A 22,797-nucleotide genomic window follows, 5' to 3' on the forward strand; every position below is an offset into this window, starting at 1 on the left:
CGTTATTAATGGCCAGATTCTGTAATAATTACAAAAAGATTTAAAAATTCAGAAAATATAACCTTAGGCGACCCGCGTAAGGTTTCAACATAAGTTGAGGCGGGCCGCGAGCCTCCTCTATTTCGCGTCTGATTTTTGAACTTTAGGCGACCCGCGTTAAAATGGCATGGAACTCCCATGCGGGCCGCGTAAAGTGCCCAGATGCAGAAAAATTGTGTTTTCTTGACTTTTGGAGCTTGTGAACGATCATGCACATAATTATGGGGCATGGGCACCCTATGCTCAACCCATAACACTTAGGGGACACCTACCATCACCTCTGGTCTGATAGTAGTGCTTGCAATGATCAATATGGCTTGGCATTTGGCTATAAATAGCCATGTTGTAGTTACAACATTCACACAACTCAAACAACTTCCATCTGATCATTCTAAGTGCTCCCAAGTGTTCTTCTCTGCTCCATATTCAAGTCCTAACTTCTGTAAGTTGCCTTGATCATTCATACTTCAGTTTATGCTTAGTATTTAGCTAAAAACCAAACCGTCGTAAGTATGGTTTGACTTTAAAATAACTCAGTGATGGTTCAGTCTTATGACGAACCAAAAGTAGTTTTGAGTTGGTATTCATGTGGGTATTAAACCTCTAAAAGGGTTCCCCCTGATCACCACTCTAACTATGTCAAATATCGAGTCAAACGTGCGGTTAAAAAGTCAACAGAAAGCTATTTTGGCGATTTATGCATAATCTGTAAGATATATGTTATGGAACCTGTTTTGAAAATCATAAAACATGATAATAAGTATATAAACTTATTTGCGCTCGTTTGAATCGATCATTTACTATATAGAACCGGTTCGGAGCCGAAAGTCGCATAAGTTTGACTTTTGCCTTGACTTCAGTTCTGACCCGTTTTAGTGAGGTATAAATATACCTTAGGACTCTCTTAGGACCAGGTCACATGTTGGTATAAGCCTCTGTGGTCGGTTCATGAGTTATCCGAGTCTTTAGCGCATTTCCGTCATTCGCCTAAAAGTTGACCGTAACGGCCTTTTAAAATTAAAACGAGTATTTCGAACACGTGAACGGACCAAAACCTTGCTTATTAAATTATAAGCATGTCCCTGAAGTTTCACGTCAATCCGAGGCCTAGAATGAGAGTTATGCTAAAAGGCGCACTTTTAAGAAAGTTTTGTAATTAACGGCGCAATTAGCATAACGCCCATCTAACCCAAGTTTTCGTCACCAAAACTTTTACCCACTGTGGTAAAATAATATTTTGGGAATTTTAAAGATTTTTAATAATTTTTACCTTGCTCATAACCTGCGGTTATGGCTACGGTTCGGTAAATACCGAATATGCCCTTTTTGGCCAAAACGGGAGTTCTACAAGGTCTTTTGACCCGATTCCAGTTGCTACTGGTTTTAAATAATAAATAAAGTATTTTAAGCTTTATAAGCTGTTCGGGAAACTCAGATTTCCTGTAGAACTCGAAAATCCCTTTTAAAGTCTTTAAAATGACCGAAAAGCCCTTACAGGGCATAATATAAACTTAAACTCGTTACGGGCATTACGGAAGGTATCCTACTGATACCAAAATACTTTTAAGGCATATTGACTTAGGAAATAAGCGTACGACTCTTATGGTTAACCGTTTCGCCTATTTGCGCACACGGTACGGCTCATGGAACTAGTTTTCGTGCAATAGCCGATATGGGTCAAAGTATACTATTTGAACCCCAAAATCCAGAGTATGAACCATTGACCCATATAAAAACAAGTCTCTGAACTTGTTGGGTCCAAATCATACTCCATTCTCGGTTTTCGCCTTTCCGTGCGAATTAACCATATCTATATATCGGAATCAACCGGTTTAAGCTACGGCTAATACAAGGACCGTTAGGATTCTAAGAGGTTAATTAAAACCTTCGTTCCAGATTAGGAGCCCCAGTAAAAGCTATCGGTGACTTGATCTAAATTAAGGATTTATACTTGCAAAGGTAAATACTTTTGACTTATTTCCCCTATATGGGCTTGGGTTACGGTATATTAATACCGCTTGATTGAGCATTATATAATTCCGTCGCTTAGGTGGTTAATTGATTAAATATGATCGGCTCATTTAAACAGTTTTGTTGCTTATAAGCCTTTGGGGGGTTTAATGACCGTTGTCCCGGATATCCTTGGCATCATTTTACGAAATGGCCACGACCATCGACATCCCGGTGTAGGCGTACACCCGGTATAAAGTGTCGACATTAAAACTAAAAGACGTAGCCGTTGGTTTCTGTACTACGGTTTTACGCAAACGTGGTGTGTCTATAAATCTTTAACCCGGCACGACCCGGGCTACTGAACGCATAAAAAGAACATGTAAAACGTTCACAAGATCATTATGAATTTTCCCAAGTTATAAAGAGTTTGTGCCTTGTGCATTCAAATCAATTTTAATAAACATTTTCAAATGTGTCAGTTGAATGTATTTACCAGTGTAAACTGACGTATTTTCCCCAAAAAGATTAAGTGCAGGTACCTAAACGTAATTGGCTGGTATTAGCTCCCTAGCGTCGGGATAAGCCTCGCAAGCTTGATTGCAGTATCTAATGGAACAATACCTTACTTTTATTTTCGATCCACTGTGGATATTCAACTCTGTAATACATTGATATTATGATCAGAGGTTGAAATTTATATATTTATCTTATGCTTCCGCTGTGCATTATATAATTGTGTGGTTTGACTATATTGTTGCCAACATCGTCACGGTAATCCCCCACCGGGCCCACCGGTGAGACACGTGGAAATCGGGGTGTGACAGGTTGGTATCAGAGCCAACATTGAGTGAATTAAGCTGAGTCTGAGATACATAGGGCCTTTTGAGGTCATTGAACGAGTCGGATCAGTTGCCTATAAACTAAACTTGCCTGAAGAGCTCAATGGAATTCACAATGTGTTCCACATCTGCAATCTCAAAAAGTGCTTCGCCGACGAGTCGTTGGTGATTCCACACACAGATGTGCATATAGATGAGAGCTTAAAGTTTATAGAAAAACCCTTGTCGATTGAAGATCGACAGGTGAAGAAGCTTCGCAGAAAGCACGTACCGATTGTAAAGGTCAAATGGGATGCTCGTAGAGGTCCTGAATATACGTGGGAAGTCGAAGCTACAATGAAAGAAAAATACCCCTATTTATTTGAGTAAATCTCGGGTCGAGATTTATTTTAAGGGGGTGAGGATGTAACACCTCGAATTTTTGTGTCCAATGATGTGTTAAAACGTGTCATTTGATTACACGTGGCATCTATAATAAATAAAGGACTAATTTTGACAAACCTTGAAAGTATATATAAATTCGAGGGTTATAAATGTCAACAAGGGTAAATATACTGTATAGTATCCCTAAATAATGCTTAAACCTTCAAACGAATAAATTATAGATCGTACAAAAATAAAACGCGGAAGAAAGTGAGAGATTACAAACTACAGGGGTTAACTGTGTCAACATGTTTAATAATACCTCTGAGTGACCCTTTAACGTTCCAAAAACTTTGTAACGGTATTATACCCTCACTAAAATAATATATATGAATTTCGCAAAGTTTCGATATGAAACGAGAAAGTTACGATCGAATTCGTAGAAGAAGGGTGAAAAGCGTCAACAGTGAAAGTTAAGGCTTTCCAATATAATTAATAAATAAACCGGGGACTTAATAATGCGGGTAATTAACACGAGGCCCCTATCGGTAAATAACCGAGGGCCAAACCGCAAAGTTACCCCTTCAAAACCGAAAGGTCAGGCGAATCATTACGAAAGATTTCGTTATTAATGGCCAGATTCTGTAATAATTACAAAAAGATTTAAAAATTCAGAAAATATAACCTTAGGCGACCCGCGTAAGGTTTCAACATAAGTTGAGGCGGGCCGCGAGCCTCCTCTATTTCGCGTCTGATTTTTGAACTTTAGGCGACCCGCGTTAAAATGGCATGGAACTCCCATGCGGGCCGCGTAAAGTGCCCAGATGCAGAAAAATTGTGTTTTCTTGACTTTTGGAGCTTGTGAACGATCATGCACATAATTATGGGGCATGGGCACCCTATGCTCAACCCATAACACTTAGGGGACACCTACCATCACCTCTGGTCTGATAGTAGTGCTTGCAATGATCAATATGGCTTGGCATTTGGCTATAAATAGCCATGTTGTAGTTACAACATTCACACAACTCAAACAACTTCCATCTGATCATTCTAAGTGCTCCCAAGTGTTCTTCTCTGCTCCATATTCAAGTCCTAACTTCTGTAAGTTGCCTTGATCATTCATACTTCAGTTTATGCTTAGTATTTAGCTAAAAACCAAACCGTCGTAAGTATGGTTTGACTTTAAAATAACTCAGTGATGGTTCAGTCTTATGACGAACCAAAAGTAGTTTTGAGTTGGTATTCATGTGGGTATTAAACCTCTAAAAGGGTTCCCCCTGATCACCACTCTAACTATGTCAAATATCGAGTCAAACGTGCGGTTAAAAAGTCAACAGAAAGCTATTTTGGCGATTTATGCATAATCTGTAAGATATATGTTATGGAACCTGTTTTGAAAATCATAAAACATGATAATAAGTATATAAACTTATTTGCGCTCGTTTGAATCGATCATTTACTATATAGAACCGGTTCGGAGCCGAAAGTCGCATAAGTTTGACTTTTGCCTTGACTTCAGTTCTGACCCGTTTTAGTGAGGTATAAATATACCTTAGGACTCTCTTAGGACCAGGTCACATGTTGGTATAAGCCTCTGTGGTCGGTTCATGAGTTATCCGAGTCTTTAGCGCATTTCCGTCATTCGCCTAAAAGTTGACCGTAACGGCCTTTTAAAATTAAAACGAGTATTTCGAACACGTGAACGGACCAAAACCTTGCTTATTAAATTATAAGCATGTCCCTGAAGTTTCACGTCAATCCGAGGCCTAGAATGAGAGTTATGCTAAAAGGCGCACTTTTAAGAAAGTTTTGTAATTAACGGCGCAATTAGCATAACGCCCATCTAACCCAAGTTTTCGTCACCAAAACTTTTACCCACTGTGGTAAAATAATATTTTGGGAATTTTAAAGATTTTTAATAATTTTTACCTTGCTCATAACCTGCGGTTATGGCTACGGTTCGGTAAATACCGAATATGCCCTTTTTGGCCAAAACGGGAGTTCTACAAGGTCTTTTGACCCGATTCCAGTTGCTACTGGTTTTAAATAATAAATAAAGTATTTTAAGCTTTATAAGCTGTTCGGGAAACTCAGATTTCCTGTAGAACTCGAAAATCCCTTTTAAAGTCTTTAAAATGACCGAAAAGCCCTTACAGGGCATAATATAAACTTAAACTCGTTACGGGCATTACGGAAGGTATCCTACTGATACCAAAATACTTTTAAGGCATATTGACTTAGGAAATAAGCGTACGACTCTTATGGTTAACCGTTTCGCCTATTTGCGCACACGGTACGGCTCATGGAACTAGTTTTCGTGCAATAGCCGATATGGGTCAAAGTATACTATTTGAACCCCAAAATCCAGAGTATGAACCATTGACCCATATAAAAACAAGTCTCTGAACTTGTTGGGTCCAAATCATACTCCATTCTCGGTTTTCGCCTTTCCGTGCGAATTAACCATATCTATATATCGGAATCAACCGGTTTAAGCTACGGCTAATACAAGGACCGTTAGGATTCTAAGAGGTTAATTAAAACCTTCGTTCCAGATTAGGAGCCCCAGTAAAAGCTATCGGTGACTTGATCTAAATTAAGGATTTATACTTGCAAAGGTAAATACTTTTGACTTATTTCCCCTATATGGGCTTGGGTTACGGTATATTAATACCGCTTGATTGAGCATTATATAATTCCGTCGCTTAGGTGGTTAATTGATTAAATATGATCGGCTCATTTAAACAGTTTTGTTGCTTATAAGCCTTTGGGGGGTTTAATGACCGTTGTCCCGGATATCCTTGGCATCATTTTACGAAATGGCCACGACCATCGACATCCCGGTGTAGGCGTACACCCGGTATAAAGTGTCGACATTAAAACTAAAAGACGTAGCCGTTGGTTTCTGTACTACGGTTTTACGCAAACGTGGTGTGTCTATAAATCTTTAACCCGGCACGACCCGGGCTACTGAACGCATAAAAAGAACATGTAAAACGTTCACAAGATCATTATGAATTTTCCCAAGTTATAAAGAGTTTGTGCCTTGTGCATTCAAATCAATTTTAATAAACATTTTCAAATGTGTCAGTTGAATGTATTTACCAGTGTAAACTGACGTATTTTCCCCAAAAAGATTAAGTGCAGGTACCTAAACGTAATTGGCTGGTATTAGCTCCCTAGCGTCGGGATAAGCCTCGCAAGCTTGATTGCAGTATCTAATGGAACAATACCTTACTTTTATTTTCGATCCACTGTGGATATTCAACTCTGTAATACATTGATATTATGATCAGAGGTTGAAATTTATATATTTATCTTATGCTTCCGCTGTGCATTATATAATTGTGTGGTTTGACTATATTGTTGCCAACATCGTCACGGTAATCCCCCACCGGGCCCACCGGTGAGACACGTGGAAATCGGGGTGTGACAAGCTCGGTGCCAACCGATACCGAATCGGTACTGGTACCGAAAATACCGATTACAATACTGGTATATGAAGGTAAAAACCGGTAGCAAACCGGTACCAAGAACGTCAAAAGGTCGGTACCGAATTGGTACTTATGATCTTTCGGTTCGGGAAATTCAGTACCGACACCAATACCATTTGCTCATTTCTGACCACGGGTTTCATACAAACAATATCATTACCATGAATTTTGTTTTGTTGATTTTCTTTCGGTTATCTTTTAGTGTTTTTTTTTCTACATTTTCTTTTATGTTCTTCTCGGCAGTCCATGTGCTTTTCACGTTTTTTCATGTTTAGTCCCCATATTTCGGAAATAGCAGGTATGCTCTCTATGGTTTGACATTTTGTTACTCGGATAGTCCCCTGACATTTACTCAGGTGGCTATCCGAGTAACAAAATGCAAACCATAGGGAGCATACTTGCTATTTCCAAACTAACTGACATCTACTCAAGGGACTATCCGAGTAACAAAATAACAAACCATAGGGAGCATACCTGTTATTTTCAAAAGGTGGGGACTAAACGTAAAACCACAGGGACCATCCGGGCAATTAACTCTTATTATTATTATTATTATTTAATACGATCATGATAATAAAAATAAACATTTATATTCTTACTTATTTTTTTGTTTAAAATTATTATTATTATTATTATTATTATTATTATTATTATTATTATTTAATATGATCATAATAAAAACAAATATTTATCCTTATCTAAATGTCTATTCTTATCTAATATTTTTGTTTAAAAATATTATTATTATTTAATATGAAAGATAAATATGAAAATAAGGTGAGAAAGCACCAGAAATAACACGTCTAAAAAAGATTTTCATTTATTATTATTGAAAGATTTTTAATTATTTGTTAGAAAGTATTATTGATACGAAGAATTCCTTGAACCACGTTTAGATATATTTTTATCATTACTAGCTGTGTTTTTGTAATTTTAGTATCGTGATGAAAAAGATATGTAACTATATAATAGTTCAATAAAGTAAAATAAAATAACAAAACCTATACCTAATACATCTTTGTTCTTATTTATAATAAAATAGATATACAACGTGTGAGCTTTGTTTATTATTAGGACATTCGCTACACATTTCACAAGTGATTTAAACAAATACACATCTTAGAATGTGTTAGAATATGCATTCACTAAATGTGAAAAGAAGAGTGTCACGTAAACGTTATGTATATGGTGAAGAGTTTCATATTTTATATCCAAAATTTCATAAACATATATTATGGAAAGGTGAAATGTGAAATTTAGCAATAGGTTGGTGTGATTTAGGAGCTGTTAGGAACAGTTGCGGAACCAGAACTTCTTTGTCAGAGGGTCATCATAAGACTCTCTTTTCTACCGGCTACAACTAGAGAGTCTAAAACATGTTTTTCCCAAAAAAATCTCAGATTGTACATATAAAAATCTTACAAATTTCTATGTACGGGGGGTCAGCAGACCCTCTTGACACCCCTCTGGTTCCGCCCCTGGTTGGGAAGCCTCTTAATGATTTTATTAAGATGGTTCACAAAAATAGCATCTCTTAATGGTTCAGTTGATCTCTTAATGATTAAGTGATAAAGATGATGTTGAATGGTTAAGAGAAAGATTTACTATTGTCCTGATAAACTTTTTTAACCCTAAAACTTTAGTCACTAGTTCACTACCCACCACCACCACCCGCGTCCGCCAACCACCACCACCCATGGTAAACACCGACAACCACCTCCACTTCCCGCCACCGTCAACCACCACCACCTGGCACCGCCAAGCACCACCACCACCCACCAATAACACTGCCAACCACCATCACCACTCGCCAACCACCACATATATTTCATCCAACACAAAATAATTCAAAGACGTAAAATAATCATTTCATACGATTATTCAGAGCTTTAGCCAAATAACACTTACTAGCTTATCAACTATTTGTTTAGAACCTCTTATCCAGTCAAACCTCTTGTCGTTTTAACACTTGTTCAAAAGTTGCCAAACAACTCTTAATATGATTTGATTTCACATTTCACGCACACCTTCTTTCACGCCCTTGCGTTAAGGTGTTCCGTGCCGGAGTTGCCACCATGGTGGGCCCTAGCGCTCACATGGCTTTATATTTGTTAACACGATTTATAACCTTTTTAATGAAAAAATGAAGTATTTTAAGAAAAGTTGTTTAGTATTTTAATCGATCAAATATAAATTTAAGGGTCTCTAGAATGAGTTATGACATCATCGCCCTCGCAATTTATAGACAAAAGTGGAAAACCGACAAAGTATAGAACCTTCTATATAATCATAACTTCAACAAAACATCGATTTGCTTCTATATATTTACACATACACCCTTATAGATAACCTTTTTTTTACTATAATTCCCTGTAGTTTATAATCATATAATTAAATTCTTATACAATACCCTTTAGGGCTCAACTAAAACTTCATTAGTTGAATGATAACTGGTAGTTTTAAACACCTTTGTTCTTTTTTTTTCACATGTAGCACGTGATTGTCGGGTTGAATCAGCTCTACAGTTCTATTCATTTCGAGTTTAGATCGTGTTGTAATGTTCTTGGCGTGATATAAGGTATGTTTATGTAACAAGAAAATGAATAAATGAAAGAGATGAGAGAGTAAACAAATATAACTCGCTTAATAAAAGGACTTATTTTGTGTGATAGGGTGTGCCTTCAAAGTCTTCGAATAGGCCATCAGATAAATCAATCATTCTTACAGTATAGTTACATATTCAGGTGTCTTATCACTCTTCGACATCCGTATCTACAATGAGTCGTTTGATCAAAGATAATAAGCTTAAAGAAATATCATTGCATGGCGTGACCTCGAACCTTAACAAAATTAGAATACAGATAGTTACGATAACGTAGGGGTGTACACGGGTCTGTTTTGACCCAAAACCAAAACCATAACCGTGATGTCTGCTAATGGATAACCATAACCGTAACTAATCGGTTATGGTGGTTATGGTTAATTGGTTTTGAAGGTTATAATAGGTCGGTTATGATGGTTAACCATGAAATTAGTCCTTACTTTAAAAAAAATATATATTAATATATTACATAGTATTAAAAAAATACGTATAATATATAATATTAATACAGGTTATTACCGAATATTCAAACAAATTGATATGATATATTCCATAAATTTAAATAAACATTCAACCAAAATGATATATAACAACCCAAAAATATTAAAAATATTCATTCAAAACATCAAATATTAAAAAATGGTGAAAACTCCTAAATCCGACAAAGATTTTACTATATGTCGGTTCGGTTATGGTGGGTATGGAAACATTGATAACCATGACCGACCCACTACTTTTGATTTTAGAAAAACAATTAACCGACTCACTGGATTTTTATTTGGTTTGGTTTTTCGGTTAATTCAGTTATGGGTCGGTTAATTGGGTTTTTTGTACACTCCTACGATTAGGGCTGTTCATTTTTATCCAAAACTCGAAACCCGAACCGAATTCAAAGCCACCCGAACCCGAATTAGCAAATACCTGAAAAACCCGAACCCGACCAACAGGGGCGGAGCTACCTTATGTCGGGGGGCAACGCCCGCTATGGCTTGGCGCGGAAAATTTTGGAAAAATTAGTGTAAATTTTGGAAAAATTTGAGGTTTTTTCGATTTCGTTACAGCTTATTTATAAAACGTTACGGCTTGGCGGATTTTCTAGATCCGCCACTGCCGACCAACCCTAACTTTAAATGGTTCGGTTATCGGGTCACTTTTTGTTCCCCGACACGAAAAACCCGAAAGAAAACCCGAACATTTATTGTTTTTTTCGTTATAGAAGTGTTTAGATTTGAAGTCTTTAATAGATGGAACACTAAGTTTTGAGACTTTTAAATATTATAATAGCATATGGTCAACTCATCTTTTTAACTTTGATGATATTTTTAAAATAGCGATATGAATTGTGATAATATTAAAAAAACAATTATTTTCAATTTACAACTAAACCCGAAAATCGAATAACCGGACCCGAACTAACCCAAACTCGACTAACCCGAACTTTAAAATGGGTCGGTTATCGGGTCAATTTTTTCCAGATAAAAACCCGACCCGAAACCCGAAGAAAAAACCCGATGAACACCCCTACCTACGATAACGTAACTTCAAGTAACAACTAGAATTAATGGTGGATTTTACGAACTATTTCAAACTAAAAGGGCTAAATGCAATACTCCTTCCATAAACATCTTTCCCCAATTAAAAAATCAGTGTGTTCCCGAGTTTCATTAAATGAGAGAAAAGAAAAGATTTGAAAGAAAATAATTTTTGGTTATGTTCCAGAGTTTCATTAAACGAGAGAAGAGAAGAGAAAATGAAAGTTTTTTTGCCTAAATTTAATCTTTCCAATTTGGAAAGAAACGGAAAGAAGAGAAAAGAAAATAAGAGAATCATTTTTTTCTCCCCTTAACTTAACTTGGGAACACAACCGTTAGATGAACCCAAGATCAAATCCTGACCGTTCATACATATCACATACCGACACGGTTTATCCAGAAGGACCAGAAGCACAACATCAACAAAACGACCACGTTGCTACTTCTGTATTCATACATATCCACACACAAAAAGTCAAAATTCGTTTAAATTAATTCTTGATTTTGATCCAAGAATAGATCTTTTTAATCTGTATAAATTGAACCCATTTCAGCTGTTGCAAATCACACAACTTTCTTTTGCTTTCTTGAATACCCAATTAAAAAGATCAAGACTTTATTGGACCAAATCATACAATGGCCTCTGATTCCAAGAAAACAGTTTATGACTTCACTGTTAAGGTTTGATCATTTCTGATTGTTCTTTTTTTTGATCATGGGTTTTAGTTTTCAGTGATCATATCAGTTCTGTTTGTGATTAAATTAGGGTTTTTTGATTTTTTTTGATACATTTTTTGGGTTATGTCAAGGAACACATAGATGGGTCCTGATCACTGATGGGACCTGATTATGGAATTTGAGCAATTGGGGTTGGGCTTTTTGTGTCTTTTCTTGATTCAGTGATTGATTTAATTTGTGGGTACCCTTCTTCCTGACACTTTTTTTACCCAAAAACATTACTTTTGTTAAGTTCTTTTTTTTTTTTTTTTTTTTTTTTTTTTTTTTTTTTTTAACGGAAATTTGGATAACTGGAGTATCTTGGGTCATAAGCGGAACCACCCGATCTTATACATCAATTTAGGAGGAAATTCAATAAGTCTGGAAAAAACCCTGGAATCGACTTGTGGGAATCGAACAGTACCTGATGGGGTTGGGGTTCTTGCATCTGTACTTGATTTAATTATTGATTTAGTTTGTGGGTACCTGTTTCTTGTACTTTTTTGCCCAAAATCAGTACTTTTGTAAAGTTGTTTTTTTTTTTTTTTTTGCTTTTATGAAGATTGATTGGTTGTTTGTTTGCAACCCAATAAGGGTATGTTGGAAAAAAAAGTTTTTAACTATTGTTTTTTTAACGGTTTAAATCACACCGAATCTGCCTTTGGACGGTTTAGTTGTTGATTTTTTTGAACGGTTTAAAATGTTCAAAAAAAAGTTGAACTGTTTATCCTGAATTGGGATAAACAAACAAATTCTAATTGTTTTGTTCAAAACAGTTTATTTTAATTGCAAATAATCGGTGATTAATTATTGTGCATCCTTCTACATCAGGATGTGAAAGGGCAAGATGTTGAGCTTAGCAAGTACAAGGGAAAAGTCTTGCTGATTGTCAATGTTGCTTCACAATGGTATGCTACAAAATTTTTATTTTATCAACATATTTAATTTACAACATATTTACTGAATGCCACATTTGTTATGTTACAGTGGCTTTACGAACTCGAATTATCCTGAGTTGACAACCTTGTACCAGAAGTACAAGGATCAAGGTTTGTTTTTTTTGCCTTCCTTTTAACCCTTCTGAAACTATCGTATGATATTATAAGTCGTAACCTTTTGTTTTTCGGCCTGTCGAATGACACCGGAGTCTGAACTGTCTTTGTGATTTAACGATTTTACAGGTTTTGAGATTCTTGCTTTCCCATGCAACCAATTTGGCGGGCAAGAACCCGGATCCAATGAAGAAATTCAGGAGTTTGCTTGCACTCGTTTTAAAGCCGAATACCCCGTCTTTAGCAAGGTTGGTATTGTATACGTAACGTTTTGTTTTCGTAGTTTAAAAAAGATTCATGAGTAAAGTACACATATGGTTCCTGTGCAGGGGCGGTTCTTAGAAGAGCCGTGGCAGGGCCACGGCCCGGGCAAGTTTTTCGGGCGTAGTGCTAATTTTCCGCATTTCGTTCGAAATTTTTTATATATACTATGTTTGGCCCGGGCTTGTCCGGGCTTTTTTTAGTGCCCGTGTCTTTCGGCCCTGGCATGTTCAACGGGCAAGATCCGCCACTGTCCCTGTGGTTTACCAAAATTTTGGATTTGGTCCCTGGTTTTCCAAAAGTACACAGATGGTCCCTGTGGTTTGCAAATTGTAACTCATTTAGTCTCTAACTTTTTCCAAAAGTACATGGATGGTCCTTGTGGTTTGTACTTTGTAACGTATTTAGTCCCTAACTTGACATGCTAAAACCTTTAGATTTGTTGGCTGGGGACTAGATGTGTTAGAAAGTGTAAACCACAAGGACCATCTGTGTACTTTTGGAAAGCTAGGGACCAAATCTAAAATCCTGGTAAACCACGTGGACCATTCGTGTACTCTACTCAAGATTCGTAATATGGAATAAAACACAACATAAACCACTTTCAAAACATATATCCAAACACCCTCAAGACACTTTCTTGATTCCGGATTCATTACACTTTTATCACTCTAAATCTTTGTGTTGTGTTGACTAATGTAATGTAGGTCAATGTGAATGGGAAAGAAGCCGATCCTTTGTACAAGTTCTTGAAGTCGAGCAAAGGCGGATTTCTTGGTGACAGTATCAAATGGAATTTCACAAAGTTCCTAGTTGACCGTGAGGGGAAGGTCGTTGACCGATATGCACCCACCACCAGCCCTCTGAGCATCGAGGTATACTATGTTTCGTATCGTATCGTATCGTAATCTTATCTGTTTAAAAGCTTTAACAATGTTTCTAACATCTATTTTTTGCTGTTGTTAATTGCAGAAGGACATAAAGAAGCTGCTTAACGTCGCTTAAGTTTCATGAGCGGGTTGGTTCTTGAGAGTCATTTTAGCAATAAACTAGCAACCGTCGATGTTATTACTTGTTTGTAAATTAATTTGTCGGATGTTTTCGTGTTTAGTGTGGTGTTAAATGAAGTTTGGTTTATTATTTGGTATATGATATATGAGATTTGACTTATATGTATGGTTAATGGTGTCTTTTGCATTGCTTATCATTATGTGGGTGTATTATGCATTCCCCATGCCCATCCAGGAACTCACGGCTTTGTTTTTGGTTGCCCTCAGTGGAGACTTCCCAAGAGGTCACCCATCCTGGTACTACTCCCACCTGAGCACGTTTAACTGTGGAATTCTCCTCTCATCCACTAACATTAAGCCCAAAACGTGTTGGTTATTTTAGAGGCAGGGCGTTCTTTATGAACCAAGGATCTCACCTGGCCACGGCCGATGTGGGATTTGCCTAGTGTGTCACAATAGTCCACGTTAATTTCGGTAGTCGGTATCGGCAACATTACAATTTTCTACCTTGTTAAACCCTTAAACACCTAAAATTAATATAATAAATAAAATATACAATCTGCTAATATAAAATAACATGAACATTCTATGTGTAAGATTTCTTTATTTCCATGTAAAATAACATGAACAATTTATGCATTCAGTTTCGATTGGAAGCTATGGATTTAATTAGCGAAAGATAATCCTCCAGCTTATTATGTTCGGTTATAATAATTCCTTCACCATAGGTATCATACTGCAGTCTCCCTGCACAACCCAACATCTGCGTAACAACAACCGGGTTAACTTCAGTCAATGCTCTTTTTTCTGGTTTATAAACCTGTGTTCCTTTGATAATCACAGTATGAGCCGGCAAGTTCACACCACATGCCAGAGTGGGAGTCGAAACAAGTACTTGAATGTGCCGTTTAGCAAATAACAACTCAACAGACTCGCGGTCATCCCTAGTCATTCCGCCGTTATGAATCGCTAAACCATAAGGCAAAAGATCCTTAAGAACACTGTTTCTCACTAGCTCCGTATGTTCACGAAGAATCTCACGGCTTGTCTCGTCTTTCAAAAACATCCTTAACGTGTCGTTAGCAAGAGCAGTGTCTTTAATTGCGCGTGCAGTATTTGTTGTTTCTTTCTTTGATTGCACAAATATAAGCACCTGATGCTTTCCCGCCGAGCCAATTACTTTTTCATAACAAATAGCATCCATCAATTGAGGGTTATTCGCCTCGATTCCAATACACTGATAAGCAAGTTGGCAAGATCTGTACCTATTGTCAAAAGAAAATAGACCTTTCTTTTGGTCATCGTGCAGAAACAATGCCACGCCATTAGAATTCGGTATGGCGGAAGATAGCCCAACCAACCGAATATGTTTTTGTCTAACGGTGCTCGCAACAATACGTTTAAGTACACGGCATCGGTCATCATGCAACAGATGTACTCCATCAATAATTATAAGCTTCACGAGTCGTGTATAAGTAAGGTTATCTAATTTTTCCTCCCACTTCTCTGGAGTCGCGACGATGATTTGTGTTTCCCTGATTTGTTGTGTGTTCAAAACCTTGTCCCCACTCAACTCCATCACAGTGACGCCATACTGTGTCAAACGGTTAGACAAATTCCGTACCACTTCAGCCGCTAAAGCTTTCATCGGCGCCACATAGAGTATCTTGTAGTCACTATGGTTAAACGAATCGTCTTCATTCCTATGCAAACCCATCTGTTGAAGAATGGTGAGCATAGCAACATTGGTTTTACCGGATCCAGTGGGCGCAGACACTAATATATTGTCTGATTTGAATAAAGCGGTCTCGTAAACTTTACTCTGAACCCTGTTTAATTCAGTCAATCCGTCAAACGCCATTCGGGTCCAGTGTGGCATAGCTGAAATGTTTACAAGCTTTTCATCAGCAGAAAGCGGGTCGGGCTTCAATGCGGGCACGTGAACTTCTTCGTAGTCGTTCGTGTACATTCGCGTAAACGCATTCCCATCAGATTCTTCTTGTTTGACTTCAACTTTAATCCCATCATCATATTCTTCTTGTTTGACTTCAACTTTAATCTTTTTATCATCTTTAAATTCAACATTATTGTTGAAATGTGTTGTTTCATATGCAGCTTCAGTTTCCTTTATTTTGGGCTCCTGTTCTTCTGTTAATGTAAGAACACTATCTTCTTCTTGTTTAACACGACGTCGTTTGTTGCTATTGTTACTCGCCATTTGAAGATACCAACTGCCTCTGTGTTCAGAGGAAGTAGAAATAATAATGTTTGTGATTGATCGTGTTTGTATAAAATATAGTGTGATCCCGTAATACTCGGATCAGTTATCTCCCCAAAATAACTAACCTTTCTCTCAAAATGCTTATTAATTAAATATAGATATAGATATCACCCATAAATATAAATTGATATGGAGTAACTAACCTCTTTAATGTTTGTTAAAAATAGTTATTTTATAATTTATAACTATTGAATTATTCAAGTATAATCTTTTATAACATTTGAGTAAACGAGTACGTGAGTATGTCGTCAGGACGTGCTTATATTTATATACGTCTTGATATTAATTATATTTAAAATATTTAAAATTGAGTTAAGAATAACATTGTACATCTAATCGAAGTAAAATGTACATGTTACCAAAGATACATCGCATTTTAGTATTTTCATGTTGTTTTCTCTTTTTGGTATCTTATCTAATTATCACATATAAATAAGCAACATTTTGTTGCTTTTGATGTTGTACTATAGGCATTGGTGGTGTTTCAAAAAAAAATTTGATTTTTTATTTTTAATCCAAAGTTTTTATCTTTTTATTTTTATTCCTTTAAGTTTATAACTTTTAACTCAAAGTTTTCATTATTTTCAGTTTAATCCCTAACACTTTTTTATTTTCAATTTTGATCCCCTATACTTTTCATCTTTTGCAAGTTTTGCGTTTTACGTTTCGTATAAAATTTCATGAGTTAACACGCCGCAACTGTGTTTCTGTGGTTTAACGTTTTTTGTCTGTTTTCCCGTTTGACAGGCCCGTTGCAACATGTCTATTATTCTACGTTTGACAAGTTCGTTCCAACGCATGGGGCCCTAAATCAACTTAGTTTTTTCTTTCTACATTTTACGTTTTGGTTTAATTTCTTCGTATTAACACACCGCAACGGGTGTGTGTGATTCAACGATTTTACGTATGTTTTTCGTTCAGTGTTATTTTTTCTTTTTTTTTTATTTTATCTTACGAACTCTTTTGTTGTTGGTTGTGTGGCATTGGGGATACTTGGCACGATTTTACAAACGTATTTAATCTATTAATTTTTTTACTAAAAATAATTTGTTTCGAGTTCACCCTTATACCTCCTTTACTTAAAAAAAAACATATTTTTACGTGCATATTTTTATGTATGTGTCGATATGAATTCGATTTGCTCTACGTTTTGACGTAATTTTTTTTTCTAGAAACGAGTCAGATCAAATATAATACTTTTTGTTTCAAAAAAACATATTTATGTGCATATTTTATGTATGTTTCGGTATAAATTCGAGTTGACGTATGTTTCAACATAACTTTTTTTGGGAAATGAGTGAGGTCAAATATAATCTGTTTCCGTGCTTATTTTAATGTTTCGTTAATTTTTTTTTCAAATCGAGTGGAGTCAAATTGTGGTTTCTTTTTTTCAAAAGTTCTAATTAATCTCTTTTGATTATAGGTGTCATCTTTTCCGTTATACCCGTTACGTTTTCTATGTATAAGTCGGATCCTATATAATACGTTATGATTGTACGGTATAAATTTGATTTACTTTATGTTTTGATCTAATCGCCATGCTTTATAGGTTACATTGAGTTCGATCAGATATGTCAAAATGCACGTTTTCATATGTTAACGCATCACATAACGTTTAGATTAATTTATTCGATGTTTAAAATGTGCCCGCGCCGCAACGCGCGCGGGTGTTATTCCTAGTTTAATTTAATTTATAATAAATAATTCTAGTAAATGTCACGTGACATTCTATCTTTCAACTTCATAAAGTTTACTTGTATTATATTTTTAAAAAAATCAATAGTTAATCAACTTCATAAAATTTACTTGTATTTTATATAAAAAAAATCAATAGTTAATACATGGATATCACATCACATATTATAAATATAGAAATAATTTTTTTCCTGATTTTTAATTATGAATGCCGATATTTTTGGTAAGTCAAATATTCAATATCTTAATTGGTGGTAATTGACATAATTTTAAATTTAAATTCATAGCTAAAGTTATCTCAAACTAATTTTCATCATTATCTTTAATTTTAATTTATATGATGGTAATTGACATAATTTTAAATTTAAATTCATACCTAAATTATCTCCAAACTAATTTTTATCATTTTCTTTAATTTTAATTTATATGATATAAAACTCTCTCATATAATCCTCTTTTAATAACATGTCTATGATTGAATTTAGTAATATGTTTAGATTATATAAAAAACGTATAACTTAATAAAAATTAAAAAAATCAAGAAATTCCTATATTTTTTTTCATTTAGCATTGTATCATTTATTTAGCCTACAGTCACAAGTAGAGATGAAAATGTTAATTGTTGATAAAGATTATAATCTTTTGAGTAGGACATCTAGTTTGACTATAAAGAAGTTTTTAAAGATTTGTAATTGATTTAATTACACATATATTTATTGTGGTTTCCAAAAGTAACCCATTTGAGTGCTAAGTTCTTTTTTTTAATAATAGATTCATGTTCTATAGTTTCGATTTCGTAACATGTTGGGGTACTAACAGGGGCGGACTTAGAAGCTTATTAGGGGTAGCACGGGTTACCCCTCAACCCCGTCTCCGTAGTGTAAAAATACACCTTAATTTTGTTTTCGTAGTGTAAAAATGTCCCTCAACTTCGTCTCCGTTGTACAAAGGATACCACTGGTCTAAAAAATAAAAAAAATGGGATACCCTTAAATTTTTGGGCTAGTTCCGCCACTGGGTACTAAGGCTAACCTCTGTTACTTTTGCTATTAAGTTTTATTAAAATGACTAAAATGCCCTTCATAAGTAGAACGACTATTTTTGTAATTATATTGTAGGGGTCATTTTTGCAACTTGTTCAAATTATAACTACATATTAATAAAAATAAAAAAAAATTTAAACACTTATGAAAACCCCGTTTTATAATTCAAACACTTATGAAAACCCCGTTTTATAAACAATCGAATGCTTTAGTTCTTTGATTACCCGTAAGACAAAGTTGAAGGGTGTTTTGGAGATTTTAGCTGCAGCATCCGAGTATGAGATGCTCCAGGTTCGACCCGATGAAGATGTTTTGATCCGAAAGTTAATAAACCATCAACGGTTTTCGTTTGAAAAAAACGAGATACGTGGACCCACTCACCCACATGCCAAGGCTAACGCGCTGCTACCAGCAGCCCCTTAGGACAACAACGGACGATAATGATTTGCAAGTACTATGTGTTTACGAGCGGTTCGACGTTTTCGGAAGTCGTAAACTAGTTTATCTTACGATTCTTTAAAACAAGTTGAAAAAAATAAACTAAACGAATGGTCCCTGTGATTAACCAAAATTTTGGATTTGGTCCTTAGCTTTTCAATACTACAATTGTCTATATATAATTGTGCACTTGCAACAAGTTTAAACCTTTTATATATACTTAACGCCCCTTTTCAAACCCAATACGAGTCCTCCCAGACCCATCTCGCGACCCACCACCACTCGCTCTCATGGTCCCGATTATATCAAGCGCTTTCTTTCTTCCCTCCCTTAACCTGTATTATAAACTGGTCCAGACCAAACGGATCAGCATCTTCAGCCACTTCCCTCTCAAACTCAACCGGTCCATCTCTTGGACCACTCCTCTCACCAGCACCAGTGAACTCCTTATCCGGTTTGAACCGGTCAGTCTTCCTAATCTTCTCAAGCGGTTCATTGGCCCCACCATACATCTCATCGTCAGCATCCTTTTTTGGTCTGTATAAAGTTAACAAAGTCGGTTGGGCAGTAAACAAACCGCTGTCGTAAACATTGTACTGATCATCTGTTGCAAAACCAGAGTCCATGCCCTTTTCTTGATTGAATAACCGTTGGTCATACATGACTTCACCACCATAGGCTGACCCCGCCGATGCCATACCCAACGCCACTTTTTCACTAATGTCACGATCCTGGTCTCGGGTGATCTTACGCTTTTTCCCCGTAGCTGCATCTTTGGCTTCCAACCGCCTTTCTCTCTCCCGTTCTCTACGGCTTTCTTCCCGGATTTTCTCTCTTTGGATCCGCTCTTCTCTCTCCTCTTTCGTCTCTCTGGGTGGGTCCCAGTCCCGGTCGTTATTTCTAAGTTTGTGTTCAAGCCTCGTTGGCTCATTGGTTCTTTCAGACCGGGCCTTTTGAGCCAAGGCACGCAATTCTCGCTCTTTTCTTTGTTTTTGTTTCATCATCATCTCCTCTTGAACTTTGGACCTCATAGAAATAGCTTCACGGGCCTGTTGTTCAGCCCCCTACCATCGGCAGCTAAACGTTTATCAAGCGGGATTGTGTAGCCTTTGGGGTTTTTCCAGTTAGAAACACAAGGGGGGATTTTCCAACAACCTTTTTGGTCCTGAACCGTCAGTGGTTGTGGCGGGGAGTGCATGAGCGGTACAGGCGGCGACCCGTTAGGTTTCGGGATACGCTTGTGTTTAAACTTGGGAGGGTCTAAAGGGTCAACAGGCATTTCCAGCATCCTAATGATTCTTTCCTTAGAAGCTGAATTAAAAGAAGCAGCCGACGGTTTATACTTTAGAAATTTTGAATCTTGAGAGTGGGTTTGAAGGTTTCTTGGTTGTGCAGCAGCATATAGCGTAAACCAAGGATTGCTTGAGTGATCATAGCAGAATGATTTCGCAGGTGGCAAAATTTCCTTCAAAGCGGCCATCTTGATCAAAAGAACAAACAAATTTAATCAGATTTCCCTGATTATACCAACAATACGGTTAAAAAGAGTATGTTATTAATGTGGATGTGTTTAAACACATATATAGATGTATTTTAACTTAATTCCTATTTTATCTATTTATCTATCTATTTATTTATTTATTTATTTATATAATGCATATCCCCCAAGGACAGAAATGGTCATTTATCACTTTTTCAACATTTACAATCTTAGACAGTATTTCAAATTTCAAACGAGCCCTAAATTCATACTTTTATAAATGCAATAGCAGAATAGCACTTACAATGACAGAGAAGGGACGAAGATTTGATGTCGACGGAGGCAGAGAAGCGACGGGGGATTTGACTGAGGCAGAGAAGGGACGGAGTTTGGTGTCGCCTGAGGAAGAGAAGCGATGGAAGGTGGGGTCGACGGAGATGTGGGGTGGCGGAGGAGGTGGAGGTGCCGGAGAAGATGGAGGTGTCGCTGAAGAAGAATGGATGCTAAGGTTTTTGAAAGAGCAGATGTCTAGAAGACAAGAGGCTTGAAGATGTGAGAAGATGTGAGTCCAGGTCTGTTTGAGGAAGAGGTTTAGAAGTGGTTTTTTAATGAAATCACTTCTAAAAAACAAACACGCTGCAGACTCAAACGGTCTGCGCGTGGGACAGACATAAGAGGTTTGGAAACACTTTTCACAAAATACAAACACCCTCTTAGGTTTTGGCTCTCCATTCAAAATTTGAACCCCTACTTTTCAATCCCTCTCTCCTCTCTCCGTGACGCTCCGCCTACCCACTCTCCTCCATCCGATGGGCTCTCGGAAGGTATAGCCATATTCGCTTAAGTTTCATGAGTGATTGGTTCTTGAGTCATTTAGCAATAAATTAGCAAACGTCGATGTTACTACTTGTTTGTAAATTAATTTGTCAGATGTTTTCATGTTTAATGTGGTGTTAAATGAAGCTTGGATTATACACACCAATTTTGCCTATCTACACACCTAAAAGGTGATTTTTGTCTTTACATGCACACCCTGCAGTGTTGAACTGTGGCCAAAACGGAAAGTTTTGGTCCGATTAACCAGACAAAGACTGACGGATGTCTGACGGATCTGTTGTCCGGACCAAAACGCCGAGCTTTGGCCGCGTTTTGGTCCTGTCAACCAGACCGGGTATCAGTCTTTTGTCTGGTTGACAGGACCAAATCCCGGCCAAAGCTCAGCGTTTTGGTCCGGTCAACAGACCCATCAGACACCCGTTAGTTTTTGTCTGGTTAATCGGACCAAAACGCCTTGTTTTGGCCACAGTTCGACACTGCAGGGTGTGCATGTAAAGACAAAAATCACCTTTTTGAGTGTGTAGATAGTGAGATGAGTGTGTGGATAGGTACACTCTTATTATTTGGTATATGATATATGAGATTTGACTGATATGTATGGTTAATGGTGTCTTTTGCATTCCTTTTGATGACAACCATATAAGGTTTAGTTGTAACCAGATGTTGGTCTCTCCCATTTGTTTACATATCAATCTTTTTATCAAGCATGTCGTGATTCTTTTCGCTCGTTGGTGGTTTTCACATATCAGCATTAGGGGTGTAAACGTGTCAGGCCGAGCCTGACTAGGTTCTCGACTCGACATGTTTTTATGAAGCTCGAGCTTGACTCGGCTCGAGCTATTTTGACAACAACCTCAAATGAGCTAAAAGTTCCGCTCGAGCTCGCTTATACATTTGCTTAAACGAGCCAAAGCTCGGCTAGAGCTCCACTCGTCAATGTTATCATCATTATTGTTATATTATATAAAAAAACTAAAATTTTGTTTGGGCTCAGCCTAAATGGGCTTTGTATTTCTGGCTAGATCTCGGGCTCAATAACTAAATGAGCTCTATTTCAGGCTCGAGCTCGGGCTAAGGCCCAGCTTATTCGAGCTTTTTAACCAAGTCGATCACAAGTAGCTCCATTTACAACCCTAATCAGCATCCCACATACCCTAA

At 36.9% G+C, this 22,797-nt stretch overlaps 1 protein-coding gene and 1 pseudogene across 1 annotated transcript; one reads left to right on the plus strand and one right to left on the minus strand.

Annotated features, from left to right (window-relative positions):
- The first annotated feature begins 11,229 nt into the window (after positions 1 to 11,229).
- On the plus strand, positions 11,230 to 14,031 carry LOC110864403 (probable phospholipid hydroperoxide glutathione peroxidase). The gene is made up of 6 exons (XM_022113456.2): positions 11,230 to 11,506; positions 12,374 to 12,450; positions 12,530 to 12,591; positions 12,724 to 12,842; positions 13,563 to 13,730; positions 13,828 to 14,031. Exons 1-6 carry the CDS (start codon positions 11,462 to 11,464, stop codon positions 13,858 to 13,860), a joined length of 504 nt encoding a protein of 167 aa, XP_021969148.1. The 5' UTR covers positions 11,230 to 11,461; the 3' UTR covers positions 13,861 to 14,031.
- Positions 14,032 to 19,368: 5,337 nt separating this feature from the next.
- Positions 19,369 to 20,948, minus strand: LOC110945160 (annotated as a pseudogene).
- Positions 20,949 to 22,797: the final 1,849 nt, after the last annotated feature.

Source organism: Helianthus annuus, chromosome 6 (assembly GCF_002127325.2).
Source record: "Helianthus annuus cultivar XRQ/B chromosome 6, HanXRQr2.0-SUNRISE, whole genome shotgun sequence".
In the NCBI taxonomy this organism is placed as follows: domain Eukaryota; kingdom Viridiplantae; phylum Streptophyta; class Magnoliopsida; order Asterales; family Asteraceae; genus Helianthus; species Helianthus annuus.

Coding starts and splice junctions, on each gene's coding strand:
- LOC110864403 (XM_022113456.2), top strand. CDS start 11,462: ATGGCCTCTGATTCCAAGAAAACAGTTTATGACTTCACTGTTAAG. Junction 11,507..12,373: donor TTTATGACTTCACTGTTAAG/GTTTGATCATTT, acceptor CTTCTACATCAG/GATGTGAAAGGGCAAGATGT. Junction 12,451..12,529: donor GTCAATGTTGCTTCACAATG/GTATGCTACAAA, acceptor GTTATGTTACAG/TGGCTTTACGAACTCGAATT.